Genomic DNA, 20187 nt, shown 5'->3' on the forward strand with positions numbered 1-20187 from the left:
TATTTGGAATTTGGGAGAAATGTTGACGTAGTTTATAGAATAAAACACCAATTTTAATTTTACTCAAACATACACCTATAAATAGCGAAATCAGAGAAACTGATTGAGAAACTGAAGTGGTCTTCTCATTAGAGGCTTTTTGACAGCCCAGCATTACGCTAACAAGGTCTCTCAACCAACGATCCTTTTTTTTCTGACAATAACGGACACTAGCCACATCCCCAGGTTTACCATAACTGTGTGGAATTGATTGTTATTTGATGCGCTATCAACCCTCCACTCCTAACGCAAAATCTGCAGGAGTATTTACACGGGAGCTGCATGGGATGGATTACCATAGGACACCATTAGGGCATCATCAACTCTACTCCGCCATATATTTTCTTTAGAAATTGATCTACAGTGTAAAAGGGCCCAACGGCTATACTCCTAATTGATTTGGTCTACATCAATCAACTGTCTTCTACAAGCTCATCTAGAAACAGCTCCTTGATTAATTTCACTATATTTATAAGAAAATGAACGGCAGTAAATATTATTTCCCAACATGAAGCTAATCTCAGTGTAAATTACTGAGAAAACACTTGTTGAGTTCACTGCTCCATGATAATATTGTTCTTCTGTAGTTCTTGTAACAGCTAGAAATCTCCCTGAGGGAATATTACATGCCGATGGTGAAATCTTTGCACACATTGTGGCACCAACCAGCAAGACCTAATCTCCAGGATTTTTCCTTCAATCCCTGTCTCAGTAACAGACGCTAAATATAGACCTAATATAGATTTAATACTGTGGTTGAGGGGGGAAAGTATGAGGGGAAAGTATGACCATAGCATGACCAGACCACCGGGAAAATTCCTGAACTTCCCAAAGCCCAGTATGAGTCTGAGCTACTGCCTGGAAAAGTGGGAACTACTGGGAAATATGAGATGCAGATGGTGGCAGAGTGATGTAACTGATGACTCTGCCTTAAAAAAAAACAAGAACAGTCAGGTTTTAGATGGAAAGTATGTAATTTTTTGGTGTATTTCTAGTTTAAAGTGAAAAAACTCTGGCCAGTCAGTCTGCCACTTCTTTTTTTTCCATGTTTCTGATTCAAATTCACACATTATTAGTAAAACACACATCTCATGGAGGAAACAATAAATTAGTATTTTAACAACACTAACCAGATACCACTCTTGAGAGTTCAACACTCAAATTCACACCGTAAGCCTGTAAGTTGAATGTGTTTCAGTATTTTGAAGCAATTTGTTGCTAATTAGACTTAAACTTTAAGTTACATGCCTAGTTAATTAAGTTTAAATTTGTTTAGTATTCATTTTTATTTAATTCAGGTAAAATTAAATTAAGATTTGCAAAACTCAGAAAAAAATGTTAGAATGTTAAAATGTTATAAAATAAAAATGCCATATAGTGAAAAGTACAGCACATAGCCAACACAGTTAGAAAAGCATGCTTGTTCTTACAGCCTACAACATAGAGGCCAAACATTTAATCAAAATACATGTTTATCTACAAGTTTAGCTAAGGTAGCCTAGGGGTGATCACTACACACTTATGGCTAGTGTCAAAAACTGGTGAAACACCCCTATTATGCTTATAGATTATGCCAAAAGCCAATAGAAAAGAAGCTGTTGAAGGCAATAGAATAACAGTATATTTAGTTTTATGTGATTATGTAAGTTTAACTAAATGAGGGTTTAAAGTACAGCTTTAGGCAAGTCATTGTTTAGCATAGCTTTTAGCCTACATATTATACATATTATAGACACATGGTTGTCAATATCTAAATATAATTTTATGTAACCTTAAGCAGTTAGTTAGTTATACAATTTGTTAGTAGCACTTGTTTTTGGAGGTGAAAACATTACACCAGTACATAAATCAAGTAGCTACTCCCATCAGCCTCATTTAAGCCAAGATATTTATATCCTGTGTGAATCTGTCAATTAAAAAAAAAATACATTACTCCAACTCTCCAGGTAAAGTTAACCCTCTTCAAATAGAGCTTTAGCCTTTTAATAAATAAATAATAAAAATAATAACAACCTTCACATTTTGATAAAGCTCCGAGCATGATAATAATAATAGTAATAAACCCCCATCATCACATACAGTGTGTCTACGAAATCTACGTAATCTCCTTAAATAAAGAAATGCAGACACATTCCTGCAGTTCCTCCAATTACTGCAAGCTGTGACATTTAGCAGCCTCCCAAAGCCCAATATGTTGATGTTCCATGGCCAGTCTCATTACTGGAGAGGGATCAACCTGCTGCTTTGATTAATTAAAGCTTTCCATGCCGAGTCCAGGACAGTGGATGTGCGCTACAGAAGTCCACGAGTGGAGTCTTTAGAGGAGCAAAAGCCCTATTAATGAGGACGAGGGGCTCGAGCGCACGTGCTGGGAATGGCTTTATTAAGAGCAAAGGGAAAGGCTTTCGGAGACCAATCAGGTGATGCATAATTTGGCCTGTGGACTACTTACTTTGGACTGTGGCTTATGGCATTAAAGCAGCGGCTTCTATTTATATGGGGCGCTAATAGAGAATTCCTAATGGGCATCAGCATTAGATTACTGATGCATTACCCCTATGTAAACCTGGAATCTCAGACCTCAGAAGGAAGTGTTTAAGGCTTGTTTTTGTTGAAGGGAAAAAGGTACATCGCATGTCTACAACAGCTCTATAAACTGCAGCTCGCAAATACCTGACCTGAACCCTCTATAAGGTTTTAACTATTTCAGCAATGTAGTAAAGTGCAGCTATAGAAACCAGATGCGTCCTGAAAACTTCTCGTCACCTGTAGCTTTAACAGTTTAACAAGTTTAGAGTTTGACAAAAGTGGCAGGATGTGACGCAATAACCCCAGGCGAGAAGTCAGTGGCCATTAAGAAAGGTATGCAGTTTTTGTTTGATCCGCTAATAGTAATGTCTGGTTCACACTACACGATTTTGGGCCAGTTTTTCTGTAGTCGACAGTTTTTCGTCGATCACTGACTAAAACTCTGCTCGGAGGGAAAGACGCTCGCCAAGCCGCCGCCGACTGATCGCCAACGAGTCGTCGAAGCCCTGCAAATATTCAACATGTTTAATATCTGACTCAGTCGGTGACTAGGAGTCAGGAGCAGCGGCTACATACAGAAAAACAGCCAAAGGGATCACAGAAAGAGAGAACCACAGGCACAAAACACACCATAGCTGTTTATGGAGAGTCTGACCACCCCACCAATTATTCCCCCTGTTATACCAGTAAAAGACTGTTAAAATCTAGAGGGAGCCCGTGAGTGAGTCCTCTATAAATAGGGGTGAATGAAGCTACAAGCTAAAATTTAATTTTAAATTAAATTAAAAATAACAATGAACTACTTGTTCTGAATATTACTTTGATTTTAGAAAGTAGAACAATGTGTTTTGCTAAAACAAACTAAGAAGGAGTGCTTGTATATAACATAGTTTATCTAAAGAAAGCAGGTTTTACACTGTTAAGCACTAGCATTACTGCTACTGTGAGCTGATTGGTCGGCGAGCTGATCCTGGAGATACAGGTAGAGCATGTTTAAAAGGTTTATAACTGTTTATAACTGGAGTTCAAAATCATAAAAAATTATGTCTGCGGTACTGAAACATTTGACATAGTTCTGTGTTGAGGACATTAGTACATATTTCAGTATAAAACTGATCAGACATTTATAAACTCTGATTTTGATTAGTTGCTTCATATGAACCTGTTCATGTTAGACTCATTGCTAGAGCATATTCTCCTCTATAGAGATTCTCTGGCATGGCATCGCTAGTTTTCGTGCGCATTCAGTTCAGGTGTGTCCTCGTGACAAAACGTCTTTCTGGAAAGCAGCCAGGTGAGTCAGTGATTTCCCACAGTGAGAAGTCGTGTAGTGTGAACCTGACATAAGATGCGAAAAGCAAAGAGAAAATGATGGTAGAAAAAATAAACACTCCACTGAAGTATTGACATATGTAAAGCATTGGCATTAAAGTCTTGAAGATGGCAACTGATAAGGCCGTGAGTGACTGATCTGAGGATAGATTTCAGTGGGCAGTGGGCAGAACACCCAAGGACAGTACAGGACAAAGCAAAAGAAGAAAAGCCAGAAAAACAAAAAAAATTCTGCACTGAACTGTGGAAAACGCATGTGAGGCCTTCAGTGAAAGTGGATGTGATTTCTGACATAATCAATGCCTTTTTTCACATGGACAAGCCAAGCCAGAAATCGCTGGTTTCCATGACGTACAACACACACTGGTGAGAAGCGGCAGCCAATTGCACACAGCATACTCTCAACTGGAAACGACCATCCACCTGGATGACAGCATTGGGCACAGATTCATATCTGGACATACAATCATGCATATATTATTTTTGTTCTGGGCAATTTAGATGATTTTGGAAACTCCGCACAGGTAGGGACTTGAACCAAGGACCCCAGCACTGGGAAGCAATTGTGCTAACCACTAAGACACTATGCTGGCATACTGTATCTAGCTAGGATTGAAGATGAGAACAGACAAGTGACACTGTTCTTTAATGTTCTTTAGCTTGTATACAGGAATAACTGGACATTGTTCTAGTCCTATGACTTTTGGCATGTCAGTGTACATTACAAACTCTACTGCCTACCTCAGGGAGGGCTGTGCATGCGTGTTGGTTCTAAAATTCTTCTAATCAAAATGCTTTACAAGTGCAGTAACGTGTAAAGCACAGTTTATGGCCCTATTTCTATAAATATATCTAAGTGAAAGTCTGCGCAGATGAAGGCATGCGGCGCCCAGCCCCCTGTTCTGTGTTCCATTAAAGGAGAAACAGACAAAAATGCAGCGTTAACATCTCATGCAGCTCATGCTGCTCGCTGGTTTGGAGAATCACAGTAGCGACAGGCTGTGAGCATGTGGTCTGGATGAGCGAGCAACCTCTTACACTTTACTTTCTCCGACCTTTTGCGCTGGGTGCGAATGTAAATAAAACATTTCCAACGTTTCCAACTGTGTGGAAGAAGAGCATCCTGAACTGGGTAGAGAAGGAGCATCGATGGCAACATTACTAAATGTTATTACTACTTTACTACTACTTTACTACATACCACATTCAAGAGTACTGGACACTTTTTTCCCCCGCAGGATTTATTTAAAAAAACAATCCTTATGCCCTATCCAGATGGGATTAGTTTCTCAGGGGGTTCTGGGGTAATGTTCTCTTTTATGGGGGGGGGGGGGGTCCTCTTTGATTTTATTCCCGTCTGAAACGACCATGTATGTGTTTTTCTCAAAAAAATTACATGCTGAATTACCTGCTGTTTTCTCTGAACTCTGTGGTCCTCCGGTAATTTTAGTCCTTTCCGGACACACATCTTTGAGTTTTGCCACCTCGCGTTTAATAAAATAGCTTTTTCTCAACTGCTACGCACTGTAATTACACTTTGGCCGCACGTTTCCATGGAGATCAACGTAAACACCACAGCGAGTGGAAATGGAGGAGCTACTGAACGCGAAGTCATGTGACCGAGAAAAGCCAAAAACTCACTGGTCCTCCTGTTTTTTCAATCGCAGTGCAGATGCAAGAGTTTAATCACTGAGTAGAAGTGTGAAATATTTTTCACCGACGTCCCCCTGAGAAACTAATCCTGTCCAGAAAGGGCTAAAATAATAATATATTTTTGCCTTAAACATATGCGATTTTTAATAACCCAGCAGATACACTGTAACAACAAAGTACAATATACTAACCTAAAGGGGCACTAAACCCGCCTGATTTTTGCTGACTTCACCCTCAGCTCAAATTTGAAAACGGCTAAAAAATGGGAGGGGTATTTTAGGAGCGAGTCACTGGGTGATGTATGGGTTTATAGGTGGGGCAGGAGAGAGAGAGAGAGAGAGAGAGAGAGAGAGATGATTGGCTGAGCTGCAGCAGCAGTAGTGTGCCTCTGATAGCAGTGAGACCCAGATGGTTTGATGTCAGCAGGGGGGCGGTATTATTGATTGACTGATTTGCATATTGTGAGTGTCCACCTAACAAAGAACATGGAAACATCATTCACGCCTACAGCACAGTTAAACCTGAGAGGGCGCAGCAGAGGCAGAAATGAGAACAAAAAGTGTTTTATAAAAGGTTATGAAAGGTTTATAACAATTTTAAGCAGTACTCGTACGTTTAAATCAGCTCCAGCTGAGCAAAATGCTAATAGCTGGCTAATAGAAGATAACCTGAAATGTACATTCAGTGGACATTTAGACAAAAGACTCTACATTTGAAATTAAAAATACTTCAATGTATTCTATGGAAATATATGCACTAGAAGACAATCCAGAGTTGGCTATTAGTTTCTTTTTGTCCAAATTACAAACCCGAGCATTGTACAAGTGGTTGATATTTAACCCATTATGCATCCCAAGTTGCAAAAATTTATTTCAGGAAGGCAGACCTGGACTTGGACCCCCTCAATCCCCTAATCCCCCCAAAAAAAACTTGTACACACTCCAACAGACACCAATTTTACCTCAACTCACCTCAACACGGCTTTTGCAATCATTTAGTCTCCCGAAGCAATGCCAAAATCACTAATACAAACTGTACAGCCAGACGTGGATATACTTTAGAGTAGTGAGAGGTGAAATGTGTTTTGATGGGAGCCATGATGCTACTGAACAGGGTTAAAAAACACTACCTGCCAACACTAAAAACTGATTGGATCGCTCACAGACTCACAGAGAACAGGCCAATCAGAACCATCTCTGTTGGGTAAAATTGGGTAAAAAAAAAAAAGTCTGTGTCGCCTGCATGTGCATTTGTGCTCATTTCAGGAGATTTCAGCTGACCATGCACTAAAGTAAACGATTACCAAAAAATGTACAACATCTACTGTGCTATTCTGTGTAATTAACCTGCCATTCAGTTTTGACATTTGTTATCATCAACTTAAGATATCCATGAGTAGACATACCAAAATTATATGAACAAATAACAAATCAAGATCAAAAGCAAAGATCCCACAAAGGTTCCTCAGAACATAAAACATACCACAATAAATTAGACATTTAGGTTTGTGTTTTTTCAGCCAACACCAGCAGATCAACAGCAATATTTGAAGTATAAATAATAGCAGTTGTTCAGGTCACTTACCAACCTCCATATTACTAGCGCAGTTTGGCCCTGTGAAGCCTGGACGACACTCACACGTGTAGGCCTCGTTGCTCAGAGCCGAGAGGCATGCACCTCCGTTCTCGCACGGGTTTGGCTCACATATTCCCCCTGCTAACAAAAGCAGAGAAAAGGTTAAACGTTAAAGGGAAGCCTTTGTTATCTCTCAAACAAACTGTGACAGAAGAATCCCACAGTAAAAAAAAAACATATTTGTTTTGTTACATTCTGTGAATACAAAAATAAATGTTGGTACAACATGTAATAAGAAAATAATTGGCCTAAAACCAATAAAAGTGTTATGCCATCAACTGCAGCCTTTTTCCCATTCAACTTTTAACTTTTAATCAAATTTTAGCGAGGTAGCATTACTACATTCAATCAACCTTTCTAGCCTAATGAAAAGAAAAATCTGTGCAGATTGAAGCTTTCAGGACTGAAAGAGAGAGAGAGAGAGAGAGAAGATCCAGATCCAGAGTAGTAATTTCTCATATTAACGAGAACACGTTTTTTTCTACAAATGAATTTTCACGTTCTTAATGGAATCCAAAAAGCAATCCTTGTTGTAAATGGACAACAAGGACGAGTGGACGAGTTCCATGTCTGACCACCTCAGAATCGCAGTACAACCTTTTTTGAGTAAAACTAATTTCTCATTGACTCCTGGCATCATCTGTTTGACTACAGGCAGTGAACCTCCCCCATAGTCATTCCCCACAGGCTCCAGGATCCAGACTTTCAGAGTTTGATTGAGGCCAGAAATTAGTTTAAAATGAAATATCATGTGTAAAAGGGGTCCCATAAACCCATGGTCAGGACCAAAGGACCAAAATTTGGTTCAACCAAAAGAGTTGGTTATCTTGGTCCACATCTACTGAACCATGGTCAAGTTTGTCTGCAGTGTAAAAGCACGTTTCGAGACAGTTTTGAAGTGTTTTCAAACCCGTAGTTGGTTTCTATGGTCCGGATCAGTTGATGAGTTCATTTACTTGGAGCGTTTTCTCACTTTGTTTGGTTTGGTTTCACACAGGCACGAACCTGAACCCACCAAAATTTGCACCAAAAACCCCCCAAGCACATTTTCTCCTCTGATTGGTCAGAGCTGTCTGGCTCAGGAGCGAGAAAGTAAATATAGCGAGAAGATTCTGTGTTCCAGTACGTATTTCAAAGGGACATGCAGTGCAGATGTACATGTAGTAAATGGAGTTGCGCGGCTGAGAGCAGTGAACGCAGCGCATATTGTGCATGTAAACTGTGTGGAGCAGCAGAGACAGTGTTTGTTCATAGCTGTGGTAACTAATTAATGTTATCTGGCTAATCTATCAGATTAAGCTGCGCATTATCAACAGTCTAGCTCAAATATGTGGAGGATATTTGATAGCTCGGTCGGATTGAGACCACCACAAAGTGAATCAATTCAGAGTTAGTTTGGGACCTGCCAGTGGAGGTGGTCTCGGTCCAGCTGTTCAATCGAATCGCACTAAAAAACCAACCAGTGCTGAAAGCAGACTCTCCTTGGCAACCATATAGAAGCAATCCTGTATGCTGGTGACTCCTGTATCTCCTGTAACTGTAGAATAACCTAGAAAACTGTAGTAGGATTCTTCATATCTGTTAGAAGAAGAAGGTCTGGGAACTATGGGGTTTGAACAGTAGCGGTCTGGAGTTTAAAAATTGGCATTGGACTTGGCTAGGCCATGTCTTACGCGTGAAGAAGGACCGTTTACCACATCAAGAACTGACCTAGGATGCAAAATGATAAGAAGAGCAGAGGCAGACCTCTCAGAATATGGAGATGTAAGAAGCCAGGAAGTCCTGGAACGAGATTCGATGGCTCTTTGTTGGCTCCTTATGCTCTGGTAGCATGATCGCATGATTATTTTTTAAGTTACTCCTGAATTTAAGGGTTGCTATATAACTAACGATAAAAATTGTTGCAATAAATCTCTAGAAATCGTGTTGTACAATGGGAGTGTACTTCCAATGCTGTTTTCTTACAATGTTCTTCAAGTCTCTGGAACCATATCCTATTTTTAAATAAAATAAGACACAATGAAGTGTCTTATAGGCTGATAAATGTTGCCAACCACAAACAGTAGCCGTTCCCCCTCAGAGATTTCAAAGGTGGTGACAACTGGAACTTATGTCACCTGGAACTCCCTCAACTGCACCAGGAAACGCCTCAATATTTACATCTGACCTGCTGGGTCGCTCCAGATGCACTTACCGCCGTGACTCTACTGTTCACACCACATAAAACATGAAGCGCTAAAGTAGTACCATGTGAGCTGCATGCTGCTGAATTCACCGTGGGAGCCATTTATCATGTGCAGCACTGCCGTATAACCTGAACGTTACAGGCGCAACCTGCTGACATGTGCTACTTTGCACAATACAGACAAAGAGGGTATGGTAAAAAGAGAAAGAAGGGAGGAAAAACGGTTTAAACAATATAAAACTCTGGATTGTGGATGAAGGGGAAGCTTTGGAAGCAGTGGGAAGTTCAGAAATGCCTGTTTCTTCTTATATCTATATACTGTACATTCTTGCTGGCAGATTTGCAGAGTCAGGAATACATACATCATGCATTACAATAATGTGGCCTAAAGGAAATGTCAAAAGCTCTGAAGCTCTTACAGAAATTTTACTTCCTGCCAAACAGAAAGAAAACCACTATAATAAGTTTGAAAATGCTAAAAAAAAAGAAAGAAACACTATAACTGGCCGTGAGGTTGTTTGAACGATATGAATGATAGCATTCCACCCTGTCTCGTTGGCAAGCTCGGTGTGACTTTAGTTTCCGCCCGTTCTTGTTTTTCCGACGCTTCTTGGGCTCCCTATCTCCTTATAAGGACGTTATTTTCCTGGTCATGTCCCAATTCACTAGCCGGGGCAGCAGTAGTGTATTGGACCACAACCCTGACAACACGGGTTCAATCCTGCGTAAGGATTAAATAAAGTGTGTTTATTTATTTAGTAATTCCTTTCTTCTTGGGTTAATCTGTTTTAAGATCAACTGTTCTGTAATTGGGTTCAACAACCCTCTGGGCTGGAGAGCTACTAGTCTAGTTTTTTGGGATTATTGGTTTATTTATTTATTTTTTGTTTTGCAGTTTCTTATTTATTGGGGTTTTGTTTGTAGCCTACATTATATTCATTATATTAAGGATTCTATCGGTAGAGCGTTATTCACCCTCTTGGTGTTGGGTTGCATGGTGGATAAGGGTCGTCTCCACTCAATAGCTGCTATTTTACAGGAGAATTATGACTTGTTTAACAGTATTTCATTTTATGTTCTCTCTCTCCTTTTCTAAGTCAAGTTATTTCAGGATAAAATGTTTAATTATCTAGCTAAATAGCATCTCTTTCCAATAGATAAAAATAGTTTTATACCATTCAGAAATTTGTTAACACCAATGAGTGTTTCATTGAGTTAATATATGACTCCATATGGTGTTAAATTATTAACTCTTGTGATATTGTTTTTAACTGGAACCATATGTTATTTAACTTTGGATTTGTACAATGTATATTATTTCAGTTTCATTGCACTACTATAAAGTGTTAAAGTAAATTGTTTTAATTCAAGCGAGCACATATTTAAATGTATGTTTATTATATTTTAACTGTATAAAATAATACCCTCACACTATAAACCCACAATTTGTTCAATCTCCAATAAAAATCCAATAAAGTGGGTTTTATGTAATATTGGATATTGTTTTTGCAGTTGAATTACTGCATGTTTTTAGCAGTATTTCATGTTCTCTCTCTCCTTTTCTAAGTGAAGTGATTTCAGGATAAATGTTTAATTAAGTAGTTAAACAGTTGATAAAAATAGTTTTATACCATTCAGAAATTTGTTTACACCAATTATTGTTTTACTCCATATGGTGTTGAATTAACTCTAAATTATTAACTCTTGTCATCTTTTTTGCACTAGAACCATATGTTATTTAAGTTTGGATTTGTACAATGTATATTATTTCAGTTTCATTTTTTCAGTTTTTTATTAATAATCAAAAACCCTCACACTGTAAACGGTACCACTTTAAAATAAAACTACCTTTATAAAGGGTTTATAAATGGTTTACAATTAGTTTATTAATGTTACTAACTAGGTTGTAAATGCCTTAAAATCATTAATAATCAGTTATAACACATATGAAGAAAGGGCAACAATGACTTGTTGTTTGCCAAATAGTGAATCCACAGCCATCTATATTGTTGCCCTTTCTACGTATGTGTTATAACTGATTATTAATGATTTTTAAGGCATTTACAACCTAATCAGTAACCATTAATAAACTAATTGTAAAACATTTATAAACCCTTTATAAAGGTAGTCTTATTTTAAAGTGGTACCCTCCCAATTTGTTTAAACTCTAATAAATAAAGTTGCATTAAGTTTGTTTGGTGTACACATGCATGAATCAACATAAAATAGTATAATAATAACTGAGTTTAGACTGTTGCCATTGGCAGCTTTTTTTTCCTCACTGGCTTCTGGCACCATCTGTTTGCATACTGAGCGTTTCCCTCATTTTCTAACACTCACCGTTAATGTATAGTCACCTCCCCCCAGGCTATACTCTTCATTTTAGTTCAATGAACTTTCAATGTTGCTTTGTAGTGAGTCTATTAGTTCTCATCATCAAACGAATCTGGAGGAGAAATGGAAGAATCTTCTCTCCCACAGCCCTGAAGTGATGGAGGAGGGGTGAGCGGAGGAGGAAAGGCAGCATCTTGCTAATTGGATACAGTGGCTGGAGGGAATTTGCATCTGGTGGCCAGGGGGAAATAAAACGTGCGGAGAGACTTTTGTGCTGGAGGCAAACATAGAAAGGCGCTACAGTCTCAACATGGCAACAAGGAAACAAAAACATGAAAGGAGTCCACACAAGAAGAGAAGAGAGAGAGGAGGACAGGGAAACGGGACGGAGAGGAGGGGGATGTGTAAACTGGCTAAATGAAAAACGCAGCAGGGAAAGAAAGGAATGAATGGTACGGCTGCTGTGTGGAAAGCGTTTCCCATTCAAATGAACTCACGCGGCTCTTGTGGTGGCTACAGGGTCTTGTGTAACTCCGAAAGGATTATGAGCGTCCCGAGGGCCTGCTGTTTGAACTTGCTCTCACATCTGTGGATCCTGTGGATTGTTGTTCTGGCAACAACACCAAAGGACCAACAAGTGAAGCAAGGTGATCACAATGGGATTTGGTGAAGATAATGGCTTCACTGGGTTTCCAGTCTACAGGAGAGCAGCAGAACTCATGGGAAAAGTGCTTGGAGATCCTACAGTCAGTGACCCAAATATTTATGTAAATGTAACTGTACAGTTTTGCCTGTTTTACACTGCTTTAACCTCCAAGAACCTGGCGTCCACATGTGTGGACATCACATTTTGGGTTGTCTAGACCACAACACAAACATTTGCTCTACAAGCGCCTGGTGTCCTCTTATGAGGCTATTACACTGTCTCCTAGAGGAGGCAGAAGAGTTTAACATGTTACAGTTTCGATTTTGTTCAGAATTTAAATTTAAATTGCTCAAAGGGGCACAAGTGTTGTTTCTACTTTTGTTTTGCACACAGGCAAAAAAAAAAAAACTGCTGTTTCAGCCACAAAATAAATGTTTTACACACTATTACTAATTTCGACTTCATTGTGTTCTATCCAAATATAAAACTAAAGTCCTCATATGTGGACATTATTTTTCTCAGAAACTACATCATGTAAAAAAAGATAATGTCTTGTTTTTACACTAATCAGGTGCCAATTAGCCCAAATAGCAAAGAGAAAAAAAATGCATACCATGCATGGGGTCTTAGGAGGTTAATAGATTTAGCAATTAAGATGTAACATAACAGAAGTGTAAAATGTCAGCATCAATTATAGGGGATTAGCAAAAATATTCAGTTAGAAATATGGCATTTATTTACAGTGGATTTTAAAAGGGTTCATAGCCCCTAAGCTTTTTCACATTTTGTCACTTTACAGCCACTTACAAAAACCTAAATGTATTTTATTGAGATTTTTAAGGGACAGACCAACACAGAATAGCACATAATTGTGAAGTGGAATGAAAATTATACATGCTTTTCAAAACTTTAATTCAATAAAAAAAAAATCAAAAAAGTCTGACACGGAGAATGAGAATATTCAGAATGAGAGCTACCTCATAAGGAGATCGGGAGCCCAAGAAGCGCCTGAAAAACGAGAACGAGCGGAAACTAAAGTCACGCCGAGCGCGACAGAGAGACAGGGGAGGAATATAAACAAAAGCTCATCAGAGAGGCATTTTTTTCATTATTGTTCATTATATTCAAACAGCCTCATGGGCCAGATGTTTTACGCTGCTGGCCATGGGGGGGGGGGGGGGAGGGGGGAGGCAAAATAGTTTTGCACATTACACTTTTCAGAAAATGTAGAAAACCATGTATCGTTTTCGTTTCACTTTTTTCCACACTTATGTTCTACTTTGTGTTGGTCTATCATTTAAAATCATTTAAAAATGTTTTTAGGGTCACAAAATATGAAAAATTTAAGATGTATGAATACTTTTGTAGTCATCAAAACTCGAATGCGAATCTAAAATAATTTGCTTGTCAACATTGTGTATTAGACACAGCAGTGCTGCTGACATTTTTAAACACTGTGTAAACTTGATGTCCACTTAAAACAAAGAGATGGTCTCAATGTCAACGCTGAACTCGTTCGTTTCATTCTTGCTTGATTCGTTTGAAAAATGGTTTGCGACCAATACTTGGGAACCTGACTGTTAAAGACCAACTTTTCTTAATCTTTAGATAATTAATAATTAACTAATCTGTATCATTATCATCCCTGAAATGATTAGACCCAAATCCATTGAAACCATTCCAAACCCAAAACTTGCTTTCTACTCTTTGAAGAAATATACGTCATCTCAACTCACTGAGTCTTTCAACTTGGCAACCAAAGCCTCAGAAGACTTGGTGGTTGATGGTTTGACAGCAACCCAACCCCATAATAACAGTGGTGTGGCCAGACTTCGGTCGGTGTGAGGTAGGTGGCTTCACCCTGCTCTGCTCCAGCCTCGAGTTCAAACATAAACACTGAGCAGACTCTGGAGAGACTTCAGTCCAAAGGAACCGTTTGGAAAGTCTCATTCAGCAGTTCCTCGAGGGGATATGAGTTTATGCTCTTTTTCTTTTTTCTTTTCCCAGAGACCCCTCGTCTGAGTAAGCCTGCTCGCCATCCCATTCCGTTTCTGATAAGTGCTTCCATCCACACTGAAGAGACTTCTAAGCAAGGGACAACTCTGAGCACTGAGGCAGAAGAGAGCAAACTACAGTAATTGTTCACTGTGGGACGGAGACAGGGATGTTTTTCTCAGCGGAGACATCCACAATTTAACGGGAGATTTATGTCACCGAGCTGTTGGTGGGAAGAAAAGCGTGGTGGGAAGTGGAAGTGGAGGAGCATTTACTGTAATCTGCTAAACTAAACAACTTACGCTTAGGGGCCAATCCCATTTCACCCCTCAGCCCTATCACTTAACCCTACCCCTTCCTTTTGCACGTTCACGCCTGGGGCTAGGGTGTCCAGATTCTTGTTGGTAAAGGGTAAAGTTTTAGATCCCCAAACTTAGATATTTGAGGGTTAAGACAATCCGTGCAAGATGGCTGTTCAAGCAAATCAAAGAAACTGAACCAAAGCGAAGCAAATGTAATATTTTCTATTATAAAAATAGAATAATCACTGTGATATCTTAGTTTCATGTACTTTAAGGCCATGTTCTATATGACATGTCTTTATATACAGACAGAATACAGAACTATCAAAACCAGAACAAATCGACTTTCAATTTTTAATCCCATTTTCTCCCCAATTCACAAGCCTAATTACCCAACACCAGGAGGGTAAAGATACATCAGCTCACAGACGCCTTGTTCTGATAGAATCACCCTTTGGACTGATGTGGGGAGAGAGCTCCATCTACCCACCCAGAAAAAAGCAAGACCAATTGTGCTCTCTCAGGGCTCCGGCAGCTCACGGCAAGCTGCATGACAGGGATTCGAACCAGCGACCTCCCGATCCTTTTTAAAAATCTATTTTTATTTGTATTTGGTTTGTTTTTGTGTTACTATTATTCTTTGTAAATCTTTATATGCTTTGCTCAAATTTCTGTACATTTTATTTGTAAACCCTTTGTCATTTGTTTATGTAAACTATAGTTTGATAAGAATTTTATTGTTTATAACACTGGAGAGGACTGCATCTTAATCACATTATTCCTGGTAAAATGAGAAATAAAGATATTCTGATTCTGATTCTACTCTGAATAAAAAAATCGAGTAGTATCAAAGTCTTTATTGGCAACTCAGTTCATTCAGCAGTTCAATCCTGTCATGTAAGACCAGCCTCATATCCCTTTAAATTAAGAACTAAAGGTCAGATATAGGGATAAAGGTCAGATATATACAGTTTCAGAAACATATTCTTTTAGCGTTTGGCTAAATAATGTACCAAAAAAGGCATATTTTTTTGGTTTGGTGTGGCTGCTACGCCTGCACAGATCTCCACATCACAGGGGGCTTCCCTTTTAGAACACTGATACTCTTCAGCTTTCTGCACAAACAGGAATCTGATTGGCTGTTGGTCGTGAAGAGCAAGATTGTATCTTTAAATAGTAATAAACCAAAGTCTACTAGTGAGGTTGTTGAACTAGCAGGGTCATCTGTAGAGCGCCGCTAGTGGCAGTATTAGTTTTTTTTTTTAAAGGGTAGGGGTACAAAAGAGAAATGGGAATGGGCGTAAATGTAGGTTTTCCAAGGCACCACCATTTATCTTTATCGATTTTCCACTACGGATTTGTGCAATTTGGAATAAAATCCCTTAGACTAACAAGTCTAAGCCATTTTCAATCAGTTTTAAACAACATCTAGGGCCTCTTTTCCACTGCAGAGCTAAATGTACACTCAGGCCCCACTGTAGAGTTCCCTGCCAGTGTAGACCCATTAGGCTAGTTGCTATTTCTTTTTTCCATTAGCTATGCTATTGCTAAGTCAGGATCAGGATGTGCGCTGAGTCTTGTTGTAATTTTGTGACAGTTGCTTTGTGTCTAGACTTACATTCCTGCCCTGATATCCCAGAGTTCCCAGAGTGTGAAACACAGCATACTAACTAAATGTGAAATGGAGAAGTGTGAGATTTTTAGATTGTTCCTGCTACTTTTTTTTTTTCAAAGCAGCCCAGAATCCACTCTGCGAGTGCCAAGCAAAGGTGGCAAAAAGACCTGGCACATTCTCCACATACCAAAATACAGCCTGTCACAGTTTCAGTACACGTTTTCAAATGTCTTTCTTTTAATGGCTCTTGTTTGTTACATAGAGAAAATATTCTATACTGTATACAGCTCTGTTAAAAAAAATAAGAGAAAATAAAAATAATAACAAATATGAGTTTCTTCGATTTTACCAAATTGAAAACCTCTGGAATTTAATCAAGAGGAAGATGGATGATCACAAGCCATCAAACCAAGCTGAACTGCTTGAATTTTTGCACCAGGAGTAAAGGCATGAAGTTATCCAAAAGCAGTGTGTAAGACTGGTGGAGGAGAACATTGCATGAAAAAGATGTATGAAAACTGTGATTAAAAAACAGGGTTATTTCACCAAATATTGATTCCCAACCTCTTAAAACTTTATGAATATGAACTTGTTTTCTTTGCATTATTTAAGGTTGTTTTTTGTTATTTAACCATTTTTGTTTCAATTTAAATAAATATGCTTTTCACAATACAGTACATTTCTTGGAGACACAATGCTTGAGTGTACCTTTCCACGGCTTTGGTTGTTGATTAATTTGCATGCCTTATATATTTGGGCAGTGCAACCCAAGTGTGAGTAAATTTCACATCATTCCCATTGGCTCACGCCAGTTTCTGAATCAGTTTCTGTGATTTTGCTATCTATAGGTTTATGTTTGAGTAAAATGAACATTGTTGTTTTATTTTGTAAACTACAGACAACATTTCACCTTTTTAAATGCTCTAAATCCCTATTGTGATTTAGAGCATTTATTTGCAGAAAATGAGAAACAGCTGAAATAACAAAAAAAGATGCAGAGCTTTCAGACCTCAGACCTTTCAGACCAAGTTCATATTCATATTTAAGTTTCAGAGTTCAGAAATCAATATTTGGTGGAATAACCCTGGTTTTTAATCACAGTTTTCATGCATCTTGGCATGGTCTCCTCCACCAGTCTTACACAGGGCCGCCGCTCTGCATACGCAGACAACGCAGCCAGCGTTAGGCCTCAACCATTTTGCAGTTGCAGGGAGCCAAATTGACTGAGAATGAAATGTGTTGAAATTATGACATTATTAAATTTAAAACCCAATGTGAATTATTTATGATACGCTCATCTTTTTTGTTTTTAAACATTGCATGGGGCACCTACTCTACTACTTAAAAGCGGCACGTTATTATTTAGGTGCATAATATAATGCCCCCACCCCTATTGCCTGAAATGGCACGGCTCGGTTTGCTCTGTTGGTTGTTGCCAGATGTGACATTTTCCAGTCAAATAAATAATCAAAAAATGCATGGAGGCGCTAAATCTTGCGCATGTTTAACCATTTTTAAAGTGTATGTGGCCATTCTATACAAAAACTTGTCCAGTGCAATATTTGTGTAAGTTAAAAACTTAAAATAAAATAAACAAATAGGATGAAAAATCGTAACTTATCTGGCAACCTTAGTCCTAACTAAAGTAGCAACGCTACTTGAGTTTGGCAGGAGACAAGTTCACCGCGCGAAGTTGCTACTAAATGGTAATTCAACTATGAAGCGACGGTTTGAGTCTGGAGCTGAGAAGAAGAAAAAGAAGCAGAAAGATGAGGCCCATGCATCCCTTTCTGGTGAGTAACTTCGATGATAAAGGTTTAAATAGTTTTGATTACTTCATGTTCAGTGGTGTTGCCTGAGCTAGTTACGTTGGCTTTGCTGATTTGGTAGCTTTAAACGCTTAACTAGAAACTAATCTGGGTATTGCAAGGCACGTGGCACGTTTGCAAATAGTAGTAGTGTAGTTTGAAGATTTTTAGTGACTTTAATAAAAAATTAATAAACAGAGTAGCCTACCTTTTGACTAATGCCGTCAGTGCACTATCCAAATGGTCTGTATGACAGCAGGATCAGACAGCTCTATAGATTTTGACAGGCTGATATAAATACACCACGAATATAAACGATAATTTCATAACCTTTAAGGCTGGCTTGTGTAAATGACGTGTCCACTGCTTAAAATAGACATGCATTGTTTCATTTATTATTTATACATTATAAATAGTACTCTTGTGCTGTTCTTCACTGTTATTGGCCTTACTTATAACGTTGTAAATATTCACAGTTACATGTGTAATTTTAATAAATAGTAAAAATTTGCGTAAACCTTTTGTGTTTGTGTGTGTGTGTTTTTTTTTTTTTTTTTTTTGGGGGGGGGGGGGGGGGGGGGGCGGCCTCCCTGACCAGTTATGCTTAGGGCCTCCAAAACCTTAGCAGCGGCCCTGGTCTTACACACTGCTTTTGGATATCTTTATGCCTTTACTCCTGGTGCAAAAATTCAAGCAGTTCATCTTGGTTTGTTGGCATGTGTTTATCCATCTTCCTTTTGATTATATTCCAGAGGTTTTCAATTAGGTAAATTGAAAGATCACCAAACTTCATTTCAGACATGACTTGGTGCCTTCCTGACTCAGAATTCTGTCTGAGTAAGCTGAGTCTGAGTAAGCCACATTTCCTTCCTTTCAGACATCAGAATCCCTACATCAGTAAGCTTTCCCACCAAACAGTTCTGTGGTCCCAAGTACAGTCAGATAACGGGGCTGAGAAACCCAGGCTCAACTGGGCTCCATTTGTAAGCATTCCTTGCCTTAACTGTATCCGTGTGGAGCAACCACCAGGATGGTTAGCCTCCACGCTCAGAACCGTTCAGCCCTTCAGTGGAAAAGAGGCCTAGGTCTCCACCGCTGTCCATCATTCCTTCAACAGACTATTGAGACGGATATTGAAGTACAATAAAGAAAATCGAATAGATTTTAGATCGAATAGCTTCTCGAATAGAGTCAAATAAAGAGCCTGTTCTGCAACTCAAGTTCTCCACAACTGTCCAAAAAAAAAGAAGCCCATGTGGATCGGTGTTAACCTCCTGCCGAACCTTCAACTGGTGACAGCATGTCAGCACCATGTCAGCACCAGTCAGTGCCATGACTCATTAGAAACACAATCACTCCCCAATCATTCCTGTTTCCTTTACGCGCGAACATCCTGCCGAGTTTTTACCCCGCTCGCTCCACTTAATCTGATCCATAAAACATGAACTAAACATCTGCTTTGAATACACGTGTTCTGGCTTTGAGTTGGCATGGAAGAAAGGGGCAGGGAGTCTCTCTTTTATCCAAGCTATACTTCAGAGATCTGAAACTTTAATGAGGAATGAGTTGAAACACGCAGGCATTAGAGGAACATGGCTCATTAATGGCTGACTTGTTACGCTAGCTTGTACTCCCTGACAGTGTTTACATGTCGCCGGTGAATGAGGGACGCCACTTAATTCTGAGCGGAAGGCTGGATCCCGGAGATTTACATGTGTTCCAGGCTCAAAATCAATGTTTTCAATTAAGAAAAGACAGAAGGAAACCAGCACAGAAAGAGCTGAGTCACTGAGGCCGCTCTGTCGAGTTAACCTGTAGTGCAGGTGAAGCCCGGTGGAGCTATGTGGTTAAGAGGAGCTTTTGTTGATAAGGTCTGAATGAATCTGAAACACCTGGTTTTAGACCACAATGAAATTCTGGGTGAAACAGGAGAGTTGAGGTGCACATTAAATTCTGCCATAATTTGGGCAGCCGTGGTTTTATTTTTTTTGGTTACAATCCGGGTTAGCACCCGAACATCCCTTTCAGACAGCTTCCTCCTAGAGCGTCCACAGTTAATCCTGTTGGATGGGGTTCTTCCTTCTTGGTGGTATTCTGATATTACCCTGGATACC

General features: G+C 39.1%; 1 protein-coding gene across 7 annotated transcripts in view; it reads right to left on the reverse strand.

Annotated features, from left to right (window-relative positions):
• The window catches only part of edil3a (EGF-like repeats and discoidin I-like domains 3a), a 332424-nt gene that overhangs the window by 260253 nt on the left and 51984 nt on the right, over positions 1–20187 (reverse strand). For 6 of the 7 annotated variants that reach the window (XM_022667540.2, XM_022667537.2, XM_022667536.2 and 3 more), the window contains exon 2: positions 7138–7269. In XM_022667540.2, the coding sequence (XP_022523261.1) occupies positions 7138–7269 (132 nt within the window). The remainder of the gene's footprint in view (positions 1–7137; positions 7270–20187) is intronic. The other variant, XM_022667538.2, reaches the window with a different exon arrangement.

The sequence above is a fragment of the Astyanax mexicanus genome, chromosome 22 (genome assembly GCF_023375975.1).
Source record: "Astyanax mexicanus isolate ESR-SI-001 chromosome 22, AstMex3_surface, whole genome shotgun sequence".
In the NCBI taxonomy this organism is placed as follows: Eukaryota; Metazoa; Chordata; class Actinopteri; order Characiformes; family Acestrorhamphidae; genus Astyanax; species Astyanax mexicanus.